The sequence below is a fragment of the Poecile atricapillus genome, chromosome 23 (genome assembly GCF_030490865.1).
Source record: "Poecile atricapillus isolate bPoeAtr1 chromosome 23, bPoeAtr1.hap1, whole genome shotgun sequence".
Classification (NCBI taxonomy): Eukaryota; Metazoa; Chordata; class Aves; order Passeriformes; family Paridae; genus Poecile; species Poecile atricapillus.
The window spans coordinates 6473162-6495451 of NC_081271.1; the positions used below are offsets into that span (position 1 = coordinate 6473162).

Sequence of the window (22290 nt, forward strand, 5' to 3'; positions counted from 1 at the left end):
AGAGCTCTAGACTAAGCCCAGTCCAGACACAGGATGGTTTTTAGTTGCATCTGTGGCTAGTCCTCCTGGATTCCTAGAGTTGTCCCAGGATGATGGCCAGGTCCAAGGCTGCAAAGTTATTTAATACCCTGTAACAACTCCTTGTGATACCTTGTCCAAGCAGCTGTCCCTCCACAGTCCATCCTGCTGGCTGTCCTCTTCCCCTGACACAGGGCTCTGTGAGTACAGGATTGAGCTCCTAGGGATGAGAGATAGATTTCTGGATTCACACTTCACTCTTTACTTTTGGAATCCTTACACTTGCTTAGTGATTGATGGAAAAAAAATAACTCTGTTTGGTCAGTTTTAGTCTGCCAGCTCTTCAGAAGTCTTGGAATAAGGTGATTTGTCTGTTTTCCTTTCTAAATATCTTTTCTAAATTCATTTTTTCTAAGGCCTTGGAGGCATTTTTGTCTCAAGTGCTGCAGTGGGCCGGTGTCAGTGTAAGCTTGAAACAGTATCTGCTAGAACACATCTGCATTCCCTTAATTCTCTCAGCTGGCTTGCACTGGGTAAAGGTGGTGCTCAAAGTTCTTTGTTCCTACTCTGGACATGGATTATTTTTTCCTTTGAAGTCTTGCATAATTTGGAAGTTTGAATTCTACTTCCTATGTGTTGCTTTTATGGCAGCTATGCATAACACAGGAAGAACTAGCTTTGGTTGTTGGACCCAAGAGGACGTTTGTGTTCATGGGAAAAGACAGGCAGCTTATGTTTTGAAGTAGTGCTGGAATCAGCAGAACTTCACTGAGGACTTCTTCAGACTTTTTCTCCCTCCCCCACAATATTTGAAGTACCTGCTCAGAAGTGTAGGCAGTTAAAAATAGGTCTGGAGAAGATGGACCTGTATAAAATGCAAAGATTCGGGAAGGTACAGAACCTTTGCATTCCTTCCTGGTGATATACCCTTCCTTTGACATGGTGTATTTTAAACAGAAGACTAAAAATGTAACTTAAAATTTGCTTATATTTAACTTTTTTTAATAATCTTGCAGGGGGGAGCCTAAAACGTGGTATGGAGCCCCAGGGTACGCAGCTGAGCAGCTGGAGGATGTAATGAAGAAACTTGCTCCAGAGCTATTTGAGTCCCAGCCAGATCTCTTGCACCAACTTGTCACCATAATGAACCCGAACACTTTGATGGCCCACGGGGTGCCTGTATGTGTCGGACTCCTGTGCTACTCCCCCAACCCAACCCTCTTTGATTGGAACGCTACTTAAAGCTGATAATTGAAGCCACTTTTATGACAGAGGTGGTGTGGTGGTTTCCTTGTGTGTTGCATCTTCCTTATCCACTACAATGTGCCAGTGTGAACAGATGGGCAATGGAATTGTTGCCTTTGGAATCGACTGGCAGACTCTTCTCTGGAGATCTATCTTGGATATTTCTATTTCTGTGTCTCAGCTGGAAGGTTTAGGCTTTACCTTTGGAACAATGGCAGGAGCTCTTGTATGTCTGTTCAATCAGACACTGTTTTTTGGCATAGAGTTTCTGTCAAGGGCCCAAACCCCATTCTTCCTTTATTTGTCATCCACATTCTCTTATTTTTCCTGGATAAGTCCTTTGGTGTTTAAAAAACATTTTTTCATCAGATTTCATCTTACTTCATACTAGATTATTCATGGGAATTATGTCCCTTTACAACTTAATTGGCTTTTGATGAGCTGACCTTGGGACTTAAAGGAAAATCTGGAAAAAGTAGGAAAATTTCTGGCATCTCCTATGGTAGCCTCCAAAATGGAAAGATGCAGAAAGACCTGCCTGCTTTCATGCTGACTGTATAGCCCCAACAGTCGTAGATGAAGAATAATAGTATGAATATTAAAGTTCCCAATTTCTCTTCCCCTTCAGCTGCACATTGGAGAGAGCTGGATCTGTGTTGGCCCTAACCCTGAGGTGTGAGGAGCACAAGGCCCAGCCAGCCTAGAACTGTTCAGAATGGGGTGTGGCTGAGTGGAACCCTTGGCTTTCCAGGGTTTTACATGGCACTTTATCAGCTGCCAGTTGTAATTCCTGGGCTTATGGTTTGAAACTCTGAGGAGTCCTCACAGAAGTTACTGCGAGTTGGAAATCCATGTTCCCCTTGCAGTGCCAGCTGTGTTTGGGTGTGAGCTAATGCTGGCCTGTGTGTCCCCCCAGGTGTACAGAACCAACCAGTGTGCTGGGGAGTTTGTGATCACCTTTCCCAGAGCTTACCACAGCGGCTTCAACCAGGGCTTCAACTTTGCTGAAGCTGTGAACTTCTGCACCGTGGACTGGGTATGTTCCAAACTAGTTTTTCCCTAAGTGAGCAGTTCCAAAGCTGTTCCTAGCTGGTGTACAGCTCTGATTTATTGCTGATGCACAAATCTAGGTCACAGATCAGAAGGAGCCTGTTGCTGGCAGCAGGGTGTTTGCTGAAATGGTTTGTCATGCACTGAACTGTGGGCTTCCTCTGGTTCTGAAGATTTGGTTTTAGGATTATGCATCAGAGCTGGTGTAGCTTTTGCAGCAGGAGGGAGGCACAGTCCTGTACATGCCTGGAGTATGAGATGCACCAGTACTGCTGGAGTTTGCTCAGTTTTGTGTCCCCAAATTCCATCTCAAATCAAAAGCCAGAATGAAATTTCTCAGTTTATTGCGCTGGGAATTCTCTAAGAGGTGCTTTCTGCAGCTGGAAATCAAATCCAACTTGCATATCTTTTCCGCTTTAGCTTCTGTGATAAAGTCAGAAGATACATGTAGTACATTAATAAGAGTTAAAGACATTGATAGTCCTCTTGTGGTGAAAAAAAATAGGAACTGCACCTCATGTGAGAGCATCCTCTTAGGTAGCAGAGGTGCTCCAGGTTTTTGTGGAAGAACACCTTAATGAGAAGAGAGCAGAAAGTTCTCCAGTTCAAATGGAAGATTTACAGAGCAGTGTATCATTCCCAGTTCAGCTCACTGAACCAGCAGAGATGGACACACATTACCTGTTAATAACATTACAGTTAGTAGGTAGAGTTATTGAATAAGATCTTTATCTTTTCAAAAATAAACACAAATGGAGGACAGTTGTTCCAAAGTTACAAGTAATTTTACCTTCATAGCAAATGATTCAGATGCACAGTGCTGTCTGATCTCAGAAAGATTCTTCAGAGACTCTGATATTTCAAATTATTTATCTTGTGATTTTTTTTTTTTCCTCCCCTAAAGGTCTTGGCTATTCATAGGTGTAGCCTAACTAAAACATTGCTAGATGTAAAAAAACATTACTTAGAAGAGGGAGATGACTATTATTGCAAGAAAGCTTTCTGCTCTTGACTGTGCTCATGTGCCAGTTGGTTTGGTTTGGTTTTTCCTCTTGTTCTTCCATGAGCTTCACACTGGACCCAGCAGTAACATAAAACATCATTGTACTCGGAGCATTCCTGTCTGCCTGGCCTGTAAATGGAGCTGAGTGACCTGCCCAGCTCAGGATGAGCTGTGTGCTCTGCCTGCAGCCAGTTAGGGCCATCAGTGCTCCCTGAGCCAGCAGTTTCTCGTGCTGCAGCACAGCTCATGTCAGCAGAGAGAAGGCCCAGGGTGCTCTGCACCTGCCTGGGATGGGGCATCCCTTGAGTAGAAACAGCCCAGGCTTATGTACTTGTCCATCTGATACTTCCTTGGCCTCAGTGCATTTTTATCTTGGGTCTTCCTGAACCCACTGTGGTTGAGTGATTTAGTAACTTTTAATTACAACTTCCACAAGAGAGGGCTCGTCCCTCAGCTATACAGCTCACACCCGTAGAGTCCACTGGGAAAGAGCCATAAGCACTCCTGGTGTGCACAACTTGGCATCTTGATTTCTCTAGTTTTACACTCTGAAGTATGAGTATTTCTGCTGGAAGGATTTGTCTTAGCCTTTCCTTGTGGCAGTTTTTGGTTAGTAGCATACAGAGTGGGTACCTTGATGTCATTTCCCAAGTGTCACCATTCCCTGATGCTGTGTCTGCCCCGCAGCTGCCCCTGGGCCGGCAGTGCGTGGAGCATTACCGGCTGCTCAACCGCTACTGCGTCTTCTCCCACGATGAGATGATCTGTAAAATGGCTTCCAAAGCAGATGTCCTGGATGTTGTGGTGGCATCTACAGTCCAGAAAGACATGGCTATTATGATTGAAGAGGAGAAGAGGTTGCGTGAGAAGGTTGATAAACTGGTGAGTTGTAGGAAATAATGGTTTGGGTGGGAAGGGGCTTTAAGGGTCATCTTGTTCCATCCCTTGCCATGGGCAGGGACACTTTCCACTAGACCAGGTTGTTCCCAGCCCTACCCAACCTGGCCTTGAGCACTTGGAGGGATGGAATTCATTATAATGAATGCAGTAACAGTTGAAACAGTGATGTGAGAACATACTGGTTCTTGTACTGGGGTGTCAGAGGCTTACAGGTACCTAGTCTCTTCCTAAGTTGTGGATTTCAGGGGACCATCTGGGTTAAGAATCATTGGTCATGCACCTTATTTATATATGTACGTGCCCTTTAATGTTCTTCAGAATGTCACTTTTAAGGTAATATTTGTATTTCCAGTCATTTGGTCAGGAAAGCGGAATTTTTCATTAACCAAGATTTCTGTCTACCTGGGTTGAATATCTTATATCTAAACTTCATTATTCATTTGATAAACTTACCTTCTGATGTTTTAGCTTGGAATAGCCTCCCCTTTGTAACAGTCACTTCTTCACTGGGCTTTGGTGTGACACTCTTGCAGGGAGTGACTGACTCCGAGAGGGTGACATTTGAGCTGTTCCCTGATGATGAGCGACAGTGCCTGAAGTGTAAAACCACTTGCTTCATGTCAGCAGTTTATTGTCCCTGCAAACCTGGGTTGTTAGTGTGCTTGTACCACATTGAGGACCTCTGTTCCTGTCCCACCTACAAATACAAACTGGGGTAAGCTTGAAGTAGTAGCTAACAACATGATCTGGAGATAGTATTGTCTGTGTAGATACACAGTAGTGTCTGTGGTTTGGTAATCTCTGCTGCCAGTGGGGCTGGTCTCTGTTTCTGTTTCAGTCCTTTGCAAATCCAGTGCCCCCACAACAATGGGACTGTTTTGTGCTCACACACAAAATGCTCTTCAGCATTCAGCTCTTCTTGCTCTACAATGGCAAAATTGCTGGCTAAGTTAGTTTGCATTTTATTTATAGCAACTGGGTCACTGTCCCTTAGATCCAGTCCTTGCCAAGGAGTATTGTTTTGCTTTTTGGAGCTGTCCTTCTCATTGTTAACTTTCCTGTGCTGTTCAGTACATCTTTTGTCCTACATGAATGTAGTGCCCTCTAAGACAGTGTCACAAATCCTTAATTGTCCCATAGAAATTGCATTTTGAAGCAATTACAGGTTTGAAATTAGGGAACACAGTGTGGTTGTAAGGTCTTAATTTTGTAACCCTGAGTGCACAGAAGCTTATTTCTCTGTTGTATGGACCAACACACCTTAGAATTACCAAATGGTTTGGTCTGGAAGGGACCTTAAAGCCCATCTCATTCCATCCATGCCATGGGCAGGGACACCTTCCAGCAGTCCAGGTTGCTCCAAGCCCCATCCAACCTGGGTCCTCATATTGGTGCCCCTCCTTCCACCCTCCTGCTGCCCATGGTGTTGCTGGAGGTTTGAGTCGTGTGCTGCCCACAGGTACCGCTACACCCTGGAGGAGCTGTACCCGATGATGAACGCGCTCAAGATGCGCGCCGAGTCCTACAACGAGTGGGCTTCCAACGTCAACGAGGCCCTGGAGGCAAAGATCAACAACAAAAAAAGTGAGGATCTTACCTGCTGCCTGTAGCCCATCGTTTAAAAGAACTAATTTTTCAGTTTTTTGTTTCTGAACTGTAGTAACATTTTTCTTATGTGACAATCAAAAGAAATCGTTTATCACTTCATGTATTTAAGTAAATATTTGAGCTGTTACCGTCCCAGAAATGATGCTAAGTTGTCTGTGTGTGACAAGACTGTAAATCACTTTGATACAAAGTATAACTGAAGTACAAATAGAAATAAATTTAATGTGTTGTGTTTCTAAGCCTTACCATGGAAAATCCATCACAAAGGGAGACTTCTTATCTTAATGTCTTTCCCAACAGGTCTCATCAGTTTTAAGGCTTTGATAGAAGAGTCAGAAGTGAAAAAGTTCCCAGACAACGACCTGCTGCGACACCTACGGCTGGTGACACAGGACGCAGACAAATGTGCTTCAGTGGCCCAGCAGCTGTTGAATGGCAAGAGACAGACCAGGTGAGTTCCACTCCATGTCTACAGCAAAATTGGGGCACCAGAGATGGATGTCAGTGGCCAGTGATGGATGCTAGTGCTCTGCAAGAATTGAAAATTAAAAGAATGTTTGTCTCCTCAGCAGAGCCATCTTTGACAGGGAGATTTGGCTTTACTACATGTAATAAGTTAAACATCCTGAGTTTTCAAATCTCTTCTTCCTCTGTGTTTGACAGTTAGTCTGTAAATTCATTTTAGTGTTCCCAGAAAAGAACAGATGGTGTGGTATGTCCAGATAAAGTTACACCCAGCAAGATACAGTCCACTTGTCTTTGTGCTGTGGACACTGTAAATCTGTGCATAGTGCAGGTGGTGTTGTATTCATTACTCTCTGTCTTGTGGAAAAACAAAGTGCTTTAACTCCCTGAGCTGCTGCTGGTGGGAATGTTGTATGAGAGCTCTGAAAAAATGCGTGCTCTTTACATCAAATCTTTTAGACAGGTTATTTGCTCAAGGGATTTGAAGTAGGGCAGTTTTCTTTGTGAACTGTCTGCTGGTCCTGCTGGTACTCCATGTCTGAAATTAGCTGAAAAGAGCCAGAGCAGAAGGCTAAGGCTCCTCCTCATTGCACAAGTCTAGTTGTGCCTGTATTGATGTAAGAGCCTTTCTCTCAGGATTCACAAACTACCAATTTCTGTTGTGTCATTCTTCACCCATAGATCCCAGACTGGTTTGGGTTGGAAGGGACCTTAAAGCTCATCCCATTCCACCCTCCTGCCATGGGCAGGGACACCTTCCACTATCCTGGGCTTCTCCAGCCCTGTCCAGCCTGGCCGTGGCCACTTCCAGGGATGGGGAAGCCACAGCTTCTCTGGGCAACCTGTGCCAGGACCTCACACCCTCACAGGGAACAATTCCTTCCCACTGTCCCATCTAATGCTGCCCTCCTTCAGCTTAAAGCCATTGATCAGGGCACCCAAACTCACCTTGGGCACATTGAGCCTTGCAGGATGGTGATTTCTAAGAAAATGTTGCATTTATGGACGTGGAGAATAGTATGGCTCATATCCACCAATCTTTAAGTGTGAAGTACTTCAGAAAAAATTGATTGTAATTTTTCCCATTTGGAGAATATTCACCCATTTCTGCTGCTTTGAACAGTGTGGTGTTTTTTGGAGCAGTTGCCTTTTGTGCTGGTAGAAGTGCACATGTGTGGTTCCTGGATGTCACCTGCCTCAGAGGTCATGGAGCTCATCACTCCTTTGTTCTCGCAGCACTTTGAAGACTGGCTTGGTAGGACTTTGGGGATAAAGTGTTCTGCTGTCACACTTAGACATGATTCTTGTCTTCCTTCCTGGTGTTCCCTCTGTAAGCCTTTGTTGTAAGAACTTGATAAAAATTCACTTTGCTGTCTTGCACACACAGAAGACGAAGCCTCTGTCACAACAACATAAAAAACTGCAACAGGGAATGAGAAATTCCACACTCCCACAGGGGCACGTCTTCTGCCAGACAGGGAACTTCCAACCTAGAGATTTGAGGCACCATCCTCAAAGAACTTGTCCACTTCTGATCTCCTCCTTCATTTGGTGTTGAGCCAGCTCTTCTTCTGGCATCCCCAGTCTGTGCCCTCCTATCCCTGGTGCTTGTCCATGTTTCCCAGTGCTGAACTGGGAGCAGCAGCCAGGCCCTTCCCAGCTTCTCTGTGCCACATGGATCCTTCCTGCACTGAATGTGTCCCTGACTTTGTTTGGCCTGGGATGAGCTGGGAGCAGTTTTTGTCTTCATCTTCTTAACTAGGTCTGTTCTTTTGTCATCATGAGAGGCTCTCAGCCTTCCTCACAGCTGGGCCTGCCAGCTCCTGCAGCATCCCAGGCTGTGATGAGTAATTGACCCTGTGCTGCTGCTGTACACAGTGTCAAGGCAGTGCTTGCATTGAGATTCTTATTTGCTCTAGAAAAGGTTTTAATCCTTCTCTCACCATTTCTTCTTGGATCTTTTCTGGCATGTTTCTGGGAAAAGTTCATTTTCACATCTTCATAATTTTTAGGAGTTTTAAAACCCGTGTTACTTGATTATTTGTTTCCTTATAAGGTTGAAGTGGGGAATGTTCACAGCTTTTGAAGGAGGATATAAAGAAGAGAATTATCTGCTTAAAATCTTACTACATGTTACATTACATACAGATTCATGTGCCTGAAGCTCACATCTGCAGGATGCTTGACAACCTCCATTATGCCCAGTGCCAGGTGTTGGTTAGGAAGGATTGTGGATTCTGCCTAAAATTTGGTTTGTGCTGTTGGCAAACTTTCTACTGTGGGCTGAGCATTTTGGTCTGATCCCGAGTTTGGAAGAGTCATGCAGGAGACTTGTCTCCTATAGGAAGGTCATCCCTGTCAGTCACAGCAGTCAGTGGCACATCTCCTCCAGTACAGTAAACACAGCAGTTCATGGGGAGAAGACCAGGACAGAAGGTAATAAATCATAGCAAATCCTGTGACTCCTGCTCACCAGCTCCTTTGCAGTAGTTGAAGAGATGCAAATGGGCTGTACATCCCTGTTTCCTTTGGTTCTCTCAGTGCTGGGTGATTAAACCCTCACAGATGCTGGCTTGGAGATGTTCTGTGAATATCTGGATGGGGCCAGAGCACCGTGTGGCCCTTGTTCTCCTGGCACTGGAAGGCAGCAGTGTTCCTGCCCTGCTGCCATGTTTATCCCCTGCCTTCTCTAGGTCTTCTGAAACCTGTTCTGTGCTTTAGAGTCTCTGAGAATTTGTCCTTGGGGACCTTTGTGATTAATAACCCTGGACAGACATGGGTTTGGCTTCTGTCAATGGTTTCTCCTAGGCTCATGTAATTTCTGGTTTTCAAAAACATCTTGTGACAGCTTTGTTTAGATATGTGTATGTATATGTATATAAATATTTATGTATTTAAAAACTTGTGCCTTTTCTTTAAAGACACTGTGGAGCTTACTCAAAATCCAGTAGAACAAAGGAGCCTGTAAAGAAACCTGTGTTGTACCTGAGGCTTTGAATTCATTTTATTGTTCAGCTGACTGTGGGGTTTGGAGCTCCCAATGTGATCCTGTGTATCTGTTAAAAATACACATTTTTAACACAGAATAGTAAATTAAAATTTATTTTGTAGTGTTCACATTCCAGTCATGCTGGCATATCCTGCTGGGCTGTTCTCTTTTGTATAAATAACACACTGTGGATTCAATTGGAGCTCGCATTGTAAGGGATCTCTTTCCTTTTCTGTTCAGGGTTCTCAGACCTCATTAATACTGGCTTGAGTTTAGAGAGGCTTTTAATACTGGGCAATTTGTTAACACTTATAAGCCACTCATTTGATTCAAAGCTTTTAGATAAAAATAAAAATGCTGATTTCAGTGTAGAGAGGATTTTTCAGAAGTGCCTACACAACCTGTCAATATAAAACCCATTCAGAATTGGGATTTGTTCTCTTATGGTGTGGGCATGGGCAGAGCTGACTACAATAGCTACTGCAACATAACTGAATAGTTTATCCACAGTTGCTTTGTGTTCTGGAAAAAAAAGCTTAATTTTATTCCATAATAACCAGTTCCCTTCCACGGCTGAGTAGTTGTTCCAGAATCCTATTTAATATGAGTGTTTCAACAATAGCCCATTCTGCAGTGGCAGACTGAGGTTTCCCACGTGTGTGAGCCCTGGGCTGCTTGGATGCTTGTGAATATTCTGCTATTCCTGAGGAAGGCCTGGCTGACATGAAATCCTAAGGAGATGTCTGGGAATCAGAAAAAATCCCTGAACGGTTTGGGTGGGAAGAGACCTTAAAGCTCATCTTGTTCTACTCCCTGCAGGGACACCTTCCTCTAGACCAGGTTACTCCAAGCCCTTTCCAACCTGGCCTCAAAGTTGTGTTTTATCTTTATCCTTTCCAGTGCTAACCAGGAAAGCTGGTGGGTGTCGTTGCAGGTACCGCTCCGGGGGAGGGAAGTGCCAGAACCAGCTGACGGTGAACGAGCTGCGGCTGTTTGTGAGGCAGCTCTATGCCCTGCCCTGCGTCCTCAGCCAGACACCACTGCTCAAGGTAACCTGGGGAAGCCTTGGGAGGGGAGCAGGAGCATTTACAGAGTGATGGCTTTGCTCTGCCTTCATCTCCTATCTCACTGTTTGCTCCAAGAATTAATACCTGGGCACTGGCAGGCTGGGCTGACCTGTGCGCATGGGATGCTGAAGAAGGGAGCTCTGACCAGCTGCTGTTTGTGGTCAGCAGAGTTTCATACTGCACAGGCAAATCAAACCATTAATATTGTATGAAGGACTGTAGAGAAGGAGCAGGATGACCTGGGTAACTGCAGGTTAAAACTTTGGGTCAATTAACTGATCTGCTCTTACGAGTAAAGCCAGGTTAATCTGAGAACATTCAAACTCCCCAGTGCTCTGAGGGACAGCTCTCTCATTTTTACCACTTTCCTTCTTTGTTGATCCAGAATCAGCTTTTTCAGTCTTGTAATTAGATCCCTCAGTGCTCTCAACTCACATTCCAGGAAACCCCACAGATAACTCCAGCCAAACCCAGCCCAGGCTGGCCAAATCCTCTCTCTAGCAGAGAACCTGCTGCTGGCAGGAGTCAGATCACTGTGAATCCCGTGACCACCAGCTGTGCTGGTTCTGTGCTCCCCAGATGATGAGCCCTTAGGCAAACTGAAAGTAATTCAAAATCTTGTTTCAGAATTTCCCAAAATATTCCATGTCACACTGAGGGGCAATTAAAAAAAAATTCTGTGCAGCTGCAATTCCTGTCTTAAGGAAGGGTTTTGTGTATTCGTGACACTTGAAACCTGGAGATGCCGTGTCCCACTCTTGAACTGTCCCTTAAGTATCCACCAACACTGAGACACCAAATGGTACCATGTAAATGAATGGGAATAAACCAGTTTAACTCCACTTTGCTGCTTTGGAAGCTTTATCTGCCCTGCAGTCTGTGGATCAGATTCAATGCAGTCCTATTTACAGTTATTTGTTCATAGCACTGAAGCTGTGAAGTTTTCTTGCTGCTTGAAAAGCAGAAATTTGGAAATGCCAGACATGCAAACAGTTCCTCTCCATCTGGCATTCCTGAACAGGGAAATAACAAACACATATGGTCAGAGTGTTCCTTTGTATCATCCTCAACAAGCCTCAATTATATGTCATTGTGCAAATATTAGACTGTTGATATAAATGACCAACATTACTGGAGATGGGTTCATAATTCAGTCTATCTCTAAAAAGTGTTTTATTTCCATGCTGGGGGAGGTTGCCCACCCTGGGAAACAGCCTTGCTGGCAAGATGCCAAGATGTCAGCTGTGAGGGAAGAACTTCCTGCAGGAACAGCATTTCAGGCAGTGCTGGGCAGGTTGCTCCATACAGAATAATCCCAGCCTTCACTGTGGGATTGCTCTGGATGACTGTCCTTTATCCTGGGGAAAGTGCAAACAGCCCCAGAAATACCTTTTGGGGTAATGAGCTGCTGAGTGCATGGAGAGAGAGAGAAGGTGAGCCCTGCAGGAGAGAGTAAATGCCTGTGGCTCACTGGGACTGTGGGGTCCAGCTTAAAAGCCTTAATAGTGCAGCAGAAATTAACTCCAGTACCTCTGTGCCCTTCCCAGTGTTTTGCAAAGTCTTCATGCTGTTCCTCAGCTGCCTGAACCATTCCAAAACAAAGCCAGACAGCAGCACCCGTGGAACACTCAATTTCCCTTTACATCCTTTCTGTTCTTCCAAGCCGTCTTTCTGACACCTCTGGGACTGGGATTGCCTTGTTCTGGGATACCCAAGCTTGCAGCCACCTTACATATGAGGAGGTGCTGGCAGCACTGTGTGTTGAAGACACTGTTGGAGTGTCCCAGGCCTCGGGATAATTTGCCATGTGCACTGTGTGCATTGCAGCAGGGCCTTGCCAGGAGCCTGTGCTCTCATTGTTAACCCCATGGTTAACTTTGTCGCTTCCATGGTTAAATGTCTTGGCAGAGCACTTTGATCTGATTCATTGTTGCATTTGTGTATTTCAGGATCTCCTTGACCGTGTGGAAGCTTTCCAACAGCAAAGCCAGAAGCTCCTTTCTGAAGAGATGCCCAGTGCTGCCGAGCTGCAGGAGCTGCTGGACGTCAGCTTTGACTTTGACGTGGACCTGCCGCAGCTGCCGGAGCTGCGGACGCGGCTGGAGCAGGCGCGCTGGCTGGAGGATGTGCAGCTGGGCTGCTCAGAGCAGAGCTCCCTCACTCTGGATGACATGAGGCGCCTCATTGACTCCGGGGTGGGGCTCGCACCCTACCCCGCGGTGGAGAAGGCGATGGCGAAGCTGCAGGAGCTCCTCACCGTGTCCGAGCACTGGGATGACAAAGCCAGGAACCTGATAAAGGCCAGGTAGAGCTAAACATAAGTTTAGCTTTTCTGTTTGTGTTTTGTTTTGTTTGCATTTGGTAATTCTGAGTTGTTTCAGAAGGAAGTGTCCTGACTCCTGGAGGGACTCCCCTTTGTTCATCCAGTTCCCAGCATGAGGGCAGAGCTTGTGCTGGAAGGGACAGGGCTGGAGGAGGATGATGAGGGATGGAGCGGTTTCAGGTGTCAGGGTTGCCTTGCAGTGTTTGTGTTGCTCAACCATCTTGTGTAAATCCTCCTTGTGCCACAGGGAGGGGGTTTAAGATGCCTCTTCCTTCTTTTCCACCTTCCTCCATTCCCAGTTTCAGGTGTTCAGATGAAGCTCAGATAGGTTCCACCAGCAGGTAAAACTTCATAGTCCGTAGAGGTCCATGTAGGACTGTTTTTAACTAACAAGGATGAGATTTTTCTAGATTAATTGGTGCAGGGAAGGAGGAAATAAGCAAATACATCCTTACTAAGAAAAATTTTCTTGTGGTTTTTACCTTCTAATTTATAAAGTAAAACAGAGGAAAGCACAGTGTACTTAAAAATTAGGGATGTGGCACAAACTTATGTGCCAGGTTTCATCCCTCAAGATTCCTTTCTTTTCTTAATTTTGTCATACTTGGAGTATTGGAACATTTTTTACCCACTACTAACCACAGTGTTTTAAGACATTTTCATATAGGGCATTACTGACTATGCTTGGGTTTAGCATTCAGTAGAGAGCTGTGTTGTGTTTGTACCTCACCAGAACCTCAGAATCAAACTGGGATACATAGAAAAGCCAATTTAAGGGTTTTAACCTTCTAATGCAGAATCTCTCAGGTGAGCCTGGTCTGGGGTTTGGTGGGTGTTTGTCTTCCAAAAGTTAATAAAAGGTAAATCTTCCTTAAGTGCAAATGTGAGAATATTTCTAGTAGGAATCTAGAGTAAGCAAACACATTTTTAAACCTCCCCTGCACCTGACACCCCAGCTCTGCTGGGTGCAGCCAGTACTGAACATATCTTCAGTTGGTGTGGCCCTCTGATTTTAATAACCCAGGTGAGTGGAAGAGCCACCCCTGTAAGCAGCATCTCACATCTGGGCTCTTGTGTTCCCCCAGGCCCCGGCAGTCCCTGAGCAGCCTGGCAGCAGCAGTGAAGGAACTGGAGGAGATCCCAGCCTACCTCCCAAATGGAGCAGCACTGAAGGATGCAGTGCAGAAGGCCAAGGACTGGCTGCAGGAGGTGGAGGCTCTGCAGGTACGTGGTCCTGGCTGTCACCAGAGCCACCAGAGCCACCCCACACCCCATGTGTGCTCCAGGGCTCCAGTGTTGCTCTGATTCAGAGCACCCAGTCTGGGATATTGGTTACCTTCAGCCATGGAGCAGCTACACTCACTGCCCTGATTCTTGTTTCTGTTTCTGATCTGTATTCCTTCACCTTTGCACCTAACTGCTTGCAATAAAGTGTATGAAACAGCTGTTCACAAAAATCTGAAGTTAAAAAGTTACTGCATTATGGAACTTAACCTTAAGGGCACTTTTGCTCAGTTGCCCAGTAGCATCTCCCTGTTAATCACATTTTTGTGTACTACACTGAGGTGCAGATACAGAAGTAGTTCCTGGCTCAGCCTTGCGAGTGCTCAAGCCAGGGGTCAGTGGGACTGTCCAGATCAGACCAGGGAGACACTGGGATAGCCCTGATTTCACATTTTGGTATAAATTGCCAAATATTTTCATCTGTTCTCATTTTTTTCTATAAAGTGAGCTCTAATCTAGCTTAGGGGAATTTTCAGGCCCCTCTGGCCTAAACTGGGCTTTTGATAAAAACTTCTTTTGAACTTTTATTTTAAAAACTGATTTTCCTGGATTTAAATATTTTGAAGGAATAAAATTCATATAATACTGACTTTTGTTTGAGGGCTGTCTTGAAAGAACTTGAGTGATTTTTTTTTTTCTTGGCATTTGCTAATTTCTTGGTCTGGACTCTGAAATTCTGCCTCCTGAATATGGAAAATTAGTTCTGTCGGTGCCAAGAATTTTTGCTTTGGTTCTGTGAAGGTTTTGTTAAATGCCTGCAGTCACTGTGATTTGCAGGAAGTTCTTGGCATCAGGACTTTGAAGTTGCTAGAGGTGTTGGGGTTGTTTTGGTGATTAGTTCTCCAGTCCCACATCAACTGCCTGTTCTAGAAATTACCTTTGGAATTACCTTTTGTGCTGCTTTAGCTCTGGGTGTGTGGTATCTGCATTGCCTGAGGTGTGGGGTGCCAAGGGAATGGCTGGAGCTTGCTCCTGAGTGGCACACTGGATACTGGAGGTGGTTCTCACTCTTGGCCTGGCACAGCCTGGGTTAAATTTGTCTTCTGGTGCTGTAGCTCCCTACAGTACCTGAAAGGAGGCTGGAGCCAGGGGAATCAGAGTTTCCTTCCAGGATGAGAGGAAACTGCCTCAGGTTGCACCTGGGGAGATTCAGGTTGGATGTTGGGAAAATTTCTTTACTGAAAGGAGCCTGCCCAGGGTAGTCACCACCCCTGGAGGGATTTAAAAGATATATGGATGTGACACTTGGGCACATGGTTTACTGGTGGCTTTGACAGTGCTGGGTTAATGACTAAAATTGATCTTGGAGATATTTTTTCAATGTTAGTAACTATGATTTTATGATTTCAGAATTATTTGATTTTCTGCTGTGAATGCAGTGTGAGACGGGAAGGCTGCTTATATTGCTGGCAGTCTCTGGTTTTGTTCTCTTTTCTTTTTAAATGGTCATTTTGCATGTGGATTCTTGCTTCCCAGCCCCAAAATGTATTGTTAGTTTTGTCTGGTAGTCAACGACTAAGTGCACAAACAGCACAAATGTTGGACTGATAGTGCAGGTCACTGAGCTGTCTGAGCATTAAATTAAATTTTACAAGCTCTGCCCTGAATTCCTTGAGTGACTGCTTTGACTTGGGCAATGTCTTGGGTGCATCCAGCATTTCCTCATTTCCACCCCTGCAGGTTGGGGGCCGTGTGCCTGTGCTGGACACGCTGGCGGAGCTCGTCACGAGAGGTCGATCCATCCCAGTGCACCTGGATTACCTGCCCAGGCTGGAGGCCCTGGTGGCTGAAGTGCAGGTGTGGAAGGAGTGTGCAGCAAACACCTTCCTGTGCGAGAACTCTCCGTATTCCCTTCTGGAGGTGAGAGGTGTGGGCTGGGGATCAGCCTGGTCAGTCATGCACAGGCACAGGGGCTCAGTGTACACCCAGGAAGGAGCAGTAAATATTAAATATATTTGCAGAATTGCTTTAGGATTACATGAACTATTTTAATAGCAACTTTTGTTAGTGATGTATACTTCTAATAATAGTTTTAAACTTCTAAAATGCTTAAGATTTAGTTATGTTTTCTCTGTTCTTCTTACTCAGTGGCTAACAAGAGCAGTCAGTGCCAGTGTCTAACATTTCCCATATGAATATGGGAATACTGACAAATCTGTGGCACTTCATCCTTTGCTGCCTCTCCTCACTTCCAGTAGACCTCCCAAGCTGAATATTGCTGGGTTTAGCCAGTGCATCAGGCCAAGCTGCAGCTGAGCAGGTTCCTACCTGCTCCATCCCCCTCAGGATCAGGTGGGGCTGTGCTTGCCACCCCTCTGGAGCTGTGGCTGTGTCACTCCTGCAGTCCTTGAGCAATGTACACTCTGAGCCCCTCCTGTCAGGAGACAGGAATGTAGGGCAGCTCCTGAAATTTCTGCTCTTTCCCAGGGTTTGCAGCTTCAGTCCTGTGGAGGCTCTTGGGCATGTTGGCTCTCTCTCTCCCCCAGTAGTCTGGGTGAAATACAGGGGTTTTTTGGGTCTGGCTGTTTTACAAAGCTATAGTTCCAACTTTTCAGTTCTCCCTACCTTCCAGATAACCTCATCCTAATCCCTCAGATCTTTGACAGGATAACTGCAGGAGCCCTAGTTCTCACCAGTTACCTGTGGCTGCATCCTGGCAGGAAGGTGCATAAGGAGCAGTGCAGGTGTAACACTGCTGTTGTGTTCCTCAGGTGTTGTGTCCCTGGTGTGACATCGGGATGCTGAGTCTGAAGAGGAAGCAGAAGAAGCTGAAGGAGCCAGTGCCAAGTGGCAAGAAGAAAAGCACTAAGCTGGAGACACTGAGTGACCTGGAGCGGGCGCTCTCCGAAAGCAAGGACACTGCGTCTGCGGTACGTGATCACATCTTTCCTAACTGGAATTTCTTCTGAATGCCTTGAATCCTGTTTGCCTCCCATGCAGGAGTGTGGCAGAGTGCTGCTCTGCAGGATTTCTGGGTCTGCACTTTTCTGTGTTTGCTTCAGACTTCCCAGAATTGCTTTTGATGGAAACAACATGTGTGGCTTTGTGCATTAAGCAGCTTCACGGTTTGCAGTGCCTGTAGCCAAGCAAAGCACAGGAAAACAAAAAATGGAGATCTGTTTTCTCCTACCATACCTAAACCTTATTAAAAATGGGATAGGGTTTGCCCAAGTCTGATCCTTTCAAAGAACACAGTAACCAGCACCATTTGCAATTCAGACAAACTCTGTAAATAATTAAAGAAAGCCTCATGCGTTATGGAGTCACTGAAACACTGCACTGGGTGGAGCAGACTCAGTTGCTGGTGGGAAAGGGCTTCATTCCAGCAGACCTAGTGCAGAGCCTCCACCTGGGCCAGGTAATGATGTCCTGTAGTTAATGAGATGCAGGAGGGGCTCATTGGGTGGGGCTTGAATGTAATTTATTCTGGGTCATTTAAGTTTTAACCTGTGGCAACTACTTGAAATTTATACTTCCAGTGCTTTGGTGTTAGCCTCTCTTGTGTGAACCCCAGGGCTGGAGCAGTGTCCTTGTTGAGTCCCTGTTGTGGTGCTGTGGGGACAGGCTGGGCCCTGGGCCACACTCAGCCCTCTGTGACTCCAGCACTCCTGGCTAAGGAGCCCCAGGGCACTGCCAGGGGCTGCACCCAGCAAAGGGAAGTCATTCAGTGTGGCAGGGTTTGCTTCTGACAAGGGGAACCAGAACCTTCCCACACACCCAACCCAGCTCAGCACCTGTGTGCACATTGGAATGTGCTGTGCCCCAGTCCCGTGTCTGCCCAGGATGGACACAGCTGTCCCATTTTTCCAGAGCTGATTTTAGTCCAGCAATTATGCTTGAAAGCCATAGTGTGAGAAATAACCACTTTGTATATATTTATAAACCCTCCTCAGTATGTTTATATACGTTATAAAATGCATAGAATTAATTAGTTGCAGCTGGTTTGAGCAGCCTTTATGGAACTGAAATATATTGCTGTCTTTATAGGAGGTAGTGCTAAAGATTCCAGAAAAAAGGATCATGAGCATCTGCAGAGGGTAAACAGCACATCCAGGGTACACCTGAACTTCACCTGCTCTTCACCATCCCCAGAGCAAGGTTATAGGTCAGGGCATGGCCCTGAGCACTGGGCAGTGTGTACAAAGTGAGGGTCAGAGGTACATTTGCATTTGTGAAAACTGCCCAGGAAGCTTTTCTGAGAATCCAGAGTCAGACTGTTGAGAGACACATTCCCAGAGCAGTGTCTGCAATCCAAACTTGCACTTCTTTGGGATTTGTGCTGCTTAAAGGCAGACCACGTTTTTGTAGTACAAAACACAAAAGCTTGGAACAGAGAAGGGTTTAGGAACTATGTTTTTACAAAGGGTTAAGGTTTTTCTCTCAGGGCCTCATGAGAAAATGGAAGGGAATTGAGGTCACACCACTGCACATCCCCACTGCTGCCCCTCCAGTTCCGTTTGCTGCCCCACTGCACATCCCCATCCTTGCTTCATTCATGCCCTGGAGACTGGCGTGTCTGAAGGGTGATGGAGCAAAGGCACCCTGTTTGTTCCAAGCAATGTTCCCTGGGAGATGCCATCCTTTGACTCCCTTTCAGATGGCCACGCTGGGAGAAGCCCGGCTGAGGGAGATGGAGGCGCTGCGTGCCCTGCGAGCAGCCAACGAGGTGAAGGTGCTGTCGAGCGAGGAGGACGCCGAGCTCAAGGTGTGTCTGTGCCAGAAGGAACCCACTGCTTCCATGATCCAGTGTGAGCTCTGCAGGGGCTTCTTCCACACCGGCTGCGTGCCGGTGCCCGGCGCCGCGCCGGGGCCGCGCGTGTGGCTGTGCCCGCACTGCCACCGCTCCAAGAAGCCGCCTCTGGAGAAGATCCTGCCGCTGCTGGCGTCCCTGCAGCGCATCCGCGTCCGGCTGCCCGAGGGGGATGCCCTGCGCTACATGATCGAGAGAACTGTGAACTGGCAGCACAGAGCACAACAAATGTTGTATTCAGGGAATCTAAAACGCATCCAGGACAAAGTTGGCTCAGGATTACTGTACAGCAGGTGGCAAGGCCCAGCGGGCCAGCTGCCAGAGACAAACAAGGTGAGGCTGGGCCGGGGCACTGGGAGATGGGGTCGGCGAGGGCAGGGGGTGATGCTGCTCTGGGTTTGGGTCTGCTGTTGCTCCCTGCAAATCCTGACAAGGCAGAGGGTTTGTTCCTGCTTTACAGCTGTCAAGAGCTGGGTCCTGCTGTGCCCCTCAGCCACGATGTGCGTGTGCCCCAGCAGCAGCTTCGTGTTCCCTTCTGCTGGAGTCCAGGACCTATTCCTCCCAAAGAGCCTGTTTTTCCCTCTCCTCTTCCAGCTCCTGTGTTCTGCTGTGACAACAGTAATGACAGAGCTGCTGAGTTATTGTGGAGTGCTCACTATTCAGCTGGTCTTTATATTCTACTTCTACAAATATTCAAATAGAGTTTTAAGTGTCGAGAATTACTGACAGAGGCACAAACTGTCCTGTGCTATACCAGCTTGGCTCTCAGACAAGGTTGTTTTCAACAAAGGGTCTTCATCCTTTGCTGCCTCTCCTCACTTCCCCTAGACCTCCCAAGCTGAATATTCTGCTCATATTGCTGGGTTTAGCTACAGCAGCTGTTTCAGGTGGGGTAGTCAGGGAGTTTGTCTTTTTTCAGTGAAGGTCTTTCAGCAAAAGGCACACATAAAGAAGGAAAGGAGATATTTTCCTGAGATAACAAATGCAGAAGAATATCAGAAATCAAAGCTCTGTGCTGTATAAAGAATATTAAACACCCCAAAATGGAATGTTGCTTTTACATTTTGAAATACCTTAGTTTTGCTAGTCCAGTCCAGTTACAGTTAGGCTGTGTTTCTGTTTTTGCACTCACTTATGTTAAAATGTAAAACATGCCTGACATGTTTTATATACATATACACAAGAGTGTAATAGCTGCTTCTCATTCATCCAGCTGTGCCCATGGCTCGTGGACCAGATTTTTCAAGCAGGCAAGTCAAGATACAGAAATTAAAATATATTTAGGTATCTTTAGGTATTTAAGATAATTTTTCTGGTCATTTAGGTCTGAAAGTATCATTTTACTAGTGTAGCTGTAAAGAACTGCCCAAGATTTTGGAAATGGAAGTTGATGTTTCAGCCAGAAATTGAAACAGTGAGTTTAATTTTATTTGCATGATGGTATTAGCTCAGCGTGGAACTGTGAGGTTCCTCCCACCTGAGCAGTGTAGCCATTTTTGAGAGGACTGGACCTTAAGTCAGTAAACCTTCCAAATCAGGGTGTCTGTGGCTGAGCTAGTCCAGGTTCTTGCATTGTTCTACATTTCCCAAGTCAGAGGTCCCTGGCAAGCTCAGTGGAAGGGCTTCTGGCCAGGTGCCTCTGCCTGGGTCCCTCTGTGCCTGAGCCAGGCCCCCAGTGCACCTTGGCACAGGTGTCAGCTGAAACTTCAGTTTCCATGGATTTGAGGTGGTTTTCTGGTGAATCCAGTGTCTCACCAGGGCTGACCTGTCCTGTCCTGGTTCTGTTTTCCCTGTCATCTGGGCTAATTCAGCACTCACTTCCCCCACAAGAAGCTCTTCCAGTAACCACTGGAGTTGGGCTGCTTTGACACTGGCCAAAGTGAGGAATGTGTGTGAGTTTGAAAAATTCCCTTGAGAGCAGCAATGGGAATTGATTAGAGCCACATTCTGCAAGGGACCCAGGCACTTGGGTTAGTGAGGCAGAGGAGGTTGTGGAAGGTTCCTGGTGAGATGCCCCTGGCACTGACAGGAGGTGCAGGGTTTGCTCTTGGTGTGTCCCTGCCAGGTCAGGGCAGGGCTGCAGTCTGCAGAACCATGGCAGTGAGATACAAGATTTCAATAGCTGTGAGAGAAACAAGTGTTGATCCTATCAGCAGTTATTTTGCATTTCAAGCTCCACCTTTAGTGAAACTATCTGTGTTTTGTTTTCCAGGTGTCCCAGACAATTGGAGCAATGTCATTTTCCATGCCTCATGACTGGGATAACAGAACCATGTATTTGCATTCTCCATTCTCTACAGGACAGCACTGCATCCCACTTCATGGTTTGTAATCTTCACTTTGGTTTGGGGGATTTCCCCTGCCACTTCCTTTTTTCTCTCCTGTGTTTGGTGGGGCAAGGAGGGTGTCCTGGTCACCAGGAGGTGGCTGAGCAAGCCTGTGACTGCATAGCACTGGTGGTTGTTTCTCCACCTCCTCAGCAAGTTTGGAGCTCAGTGTCCAGCTTTGGCAGAGGAGTGCATTGCTCAAGAACAGAAATTTCCCATGTGTCATGAAAAGGTGTGGCAAAATGGGTTGAGGAATCAGGAGAGCTGGCCTCTTCCCACAAGAACAGCTGCCCTGGGCTGGGCCCCAGCCGAGCTGCAGAAGGGAAGGGAAAAGGGAAGGGCCACTGGAAGTGTAGGAGGCAGATGGGAACAGCAGGGATGTGGTGCTGGAATCTGTGGGATATTTAATGCACAGGACATGAGTCCATGTGAGCACAACTGTCCAGCTGTCAGAGACTGGAGCTGCCCCAGCCCCCGTGGGGCTGCTCTGCTGGGGTCACTCAGCACAGGCTCTGGACCATCCTCACCTCAGACTTGGTGGGTTGGACTAATGGACAAGCTGTGAATTGCATCATTTTAGGACTGTGACAGAAATTAATTATCATTTCTTCTCTCCTCATACGTAATGCTCCAGGTACACAAGTCTAGACTTACCTTCATGTCTGTGCAGCTCAGTCCATACCAGTGTTAGAGAAACCAATTCAGTGGAATGTTACAGTTGACATCAAACAAGGCAGTTCTTTGTGTCACCAGGTTTATTTTTCATATTTGAGTTGTTGTGTATTAATAAGCAGTTATTTATACAAAGATTTTGGCCTCCCCAGCCAGGACTGTTTCAGAGCCCTCCATGAGCTTTGGAGCCAGTAGCATCAGTAGAGCAGGGCCTTGTCACCAGGCTCATCCTCTCAGCCCTCCTTCCTCTCCTCTCATGGCTCCCTGTGCAGATCTCACTCAGTTTGTTCATATCACCCTCTTGTTGGGTGGTGAGGGGATTGGGGTGGCTCCCAAAGCAGGACAGTTTGCCAGGAATGATGGCAATGCCTTATCCTTGAACCCGAAGGGATGGGGACGTGGCAGGGTGCTGAGCCACAGTGCAGGAACTTCTGTGCAAGCCTTTATCTTTTCTTTTAACCCTGCTGTTAAAAATGAGCAGTCAAGAGGGAGCAGATAAGAACTAACTCATACAGTTGCACATTTAAAGTATTTCACCATTTTTTTCTTGTGCTGCCAGTTTTTTCATTATCTGTGCAGTTCTTGTCAC

The 22290-nt window shown here is 46.3% G+C and overlaps 1 protein-coding gene across 2 annotated transcripts in view; it reads left to right on the forward strand.

The window, feature by feature from the left end:
* KDM5B (lysine demethylase 5B) overlaps positions 1–22290 on the forward strand; it is a 55246-nt gene that overhangs the window by 30337 nt on the left and 2619 nt on the right. For both annotated transcript variants that reach the window (XM_058855764.1, XM_058855765.1), the window contains exons 12-24: positions 1035–1197; positions 2180–2299; positions 4004–4198; positions 4750–4931; positions 5676–5800; positions 6125–6275; positions 10213–10327; positions 12295–12650; positions 13754–13892; positions 15633–15812; positions 16664–16822; positions 18550–19035; positions 20915–21026. In XM_058855764.1, coding sequence (XP_058711747.1) covers positions 1035–1197; positions 2180–2299; positions 4004–4198; positions 4750–4931; positions 5676–5800; positions 6125–6275; positions 10213–10327; positions 12295–12650; positions 13754–13892; positions 15633–15812; positions 16664–16822; positions 18550–19035; positions 20915–21026 — 2483 coding nt within the window. The remainder of the gene's footprint in view (positions 1–1034; positions 1198–2179; positions 2300–4003; positions 4199–4749; positions 4932–5675; positions 5801–6124; positions 6276–10212; positions 10328–12294; positions 12651–13753; positions 13893–15632; positions 15813–16663; positions 16823–18549; positions 19036–20914; positions 21027–22290) is intronic.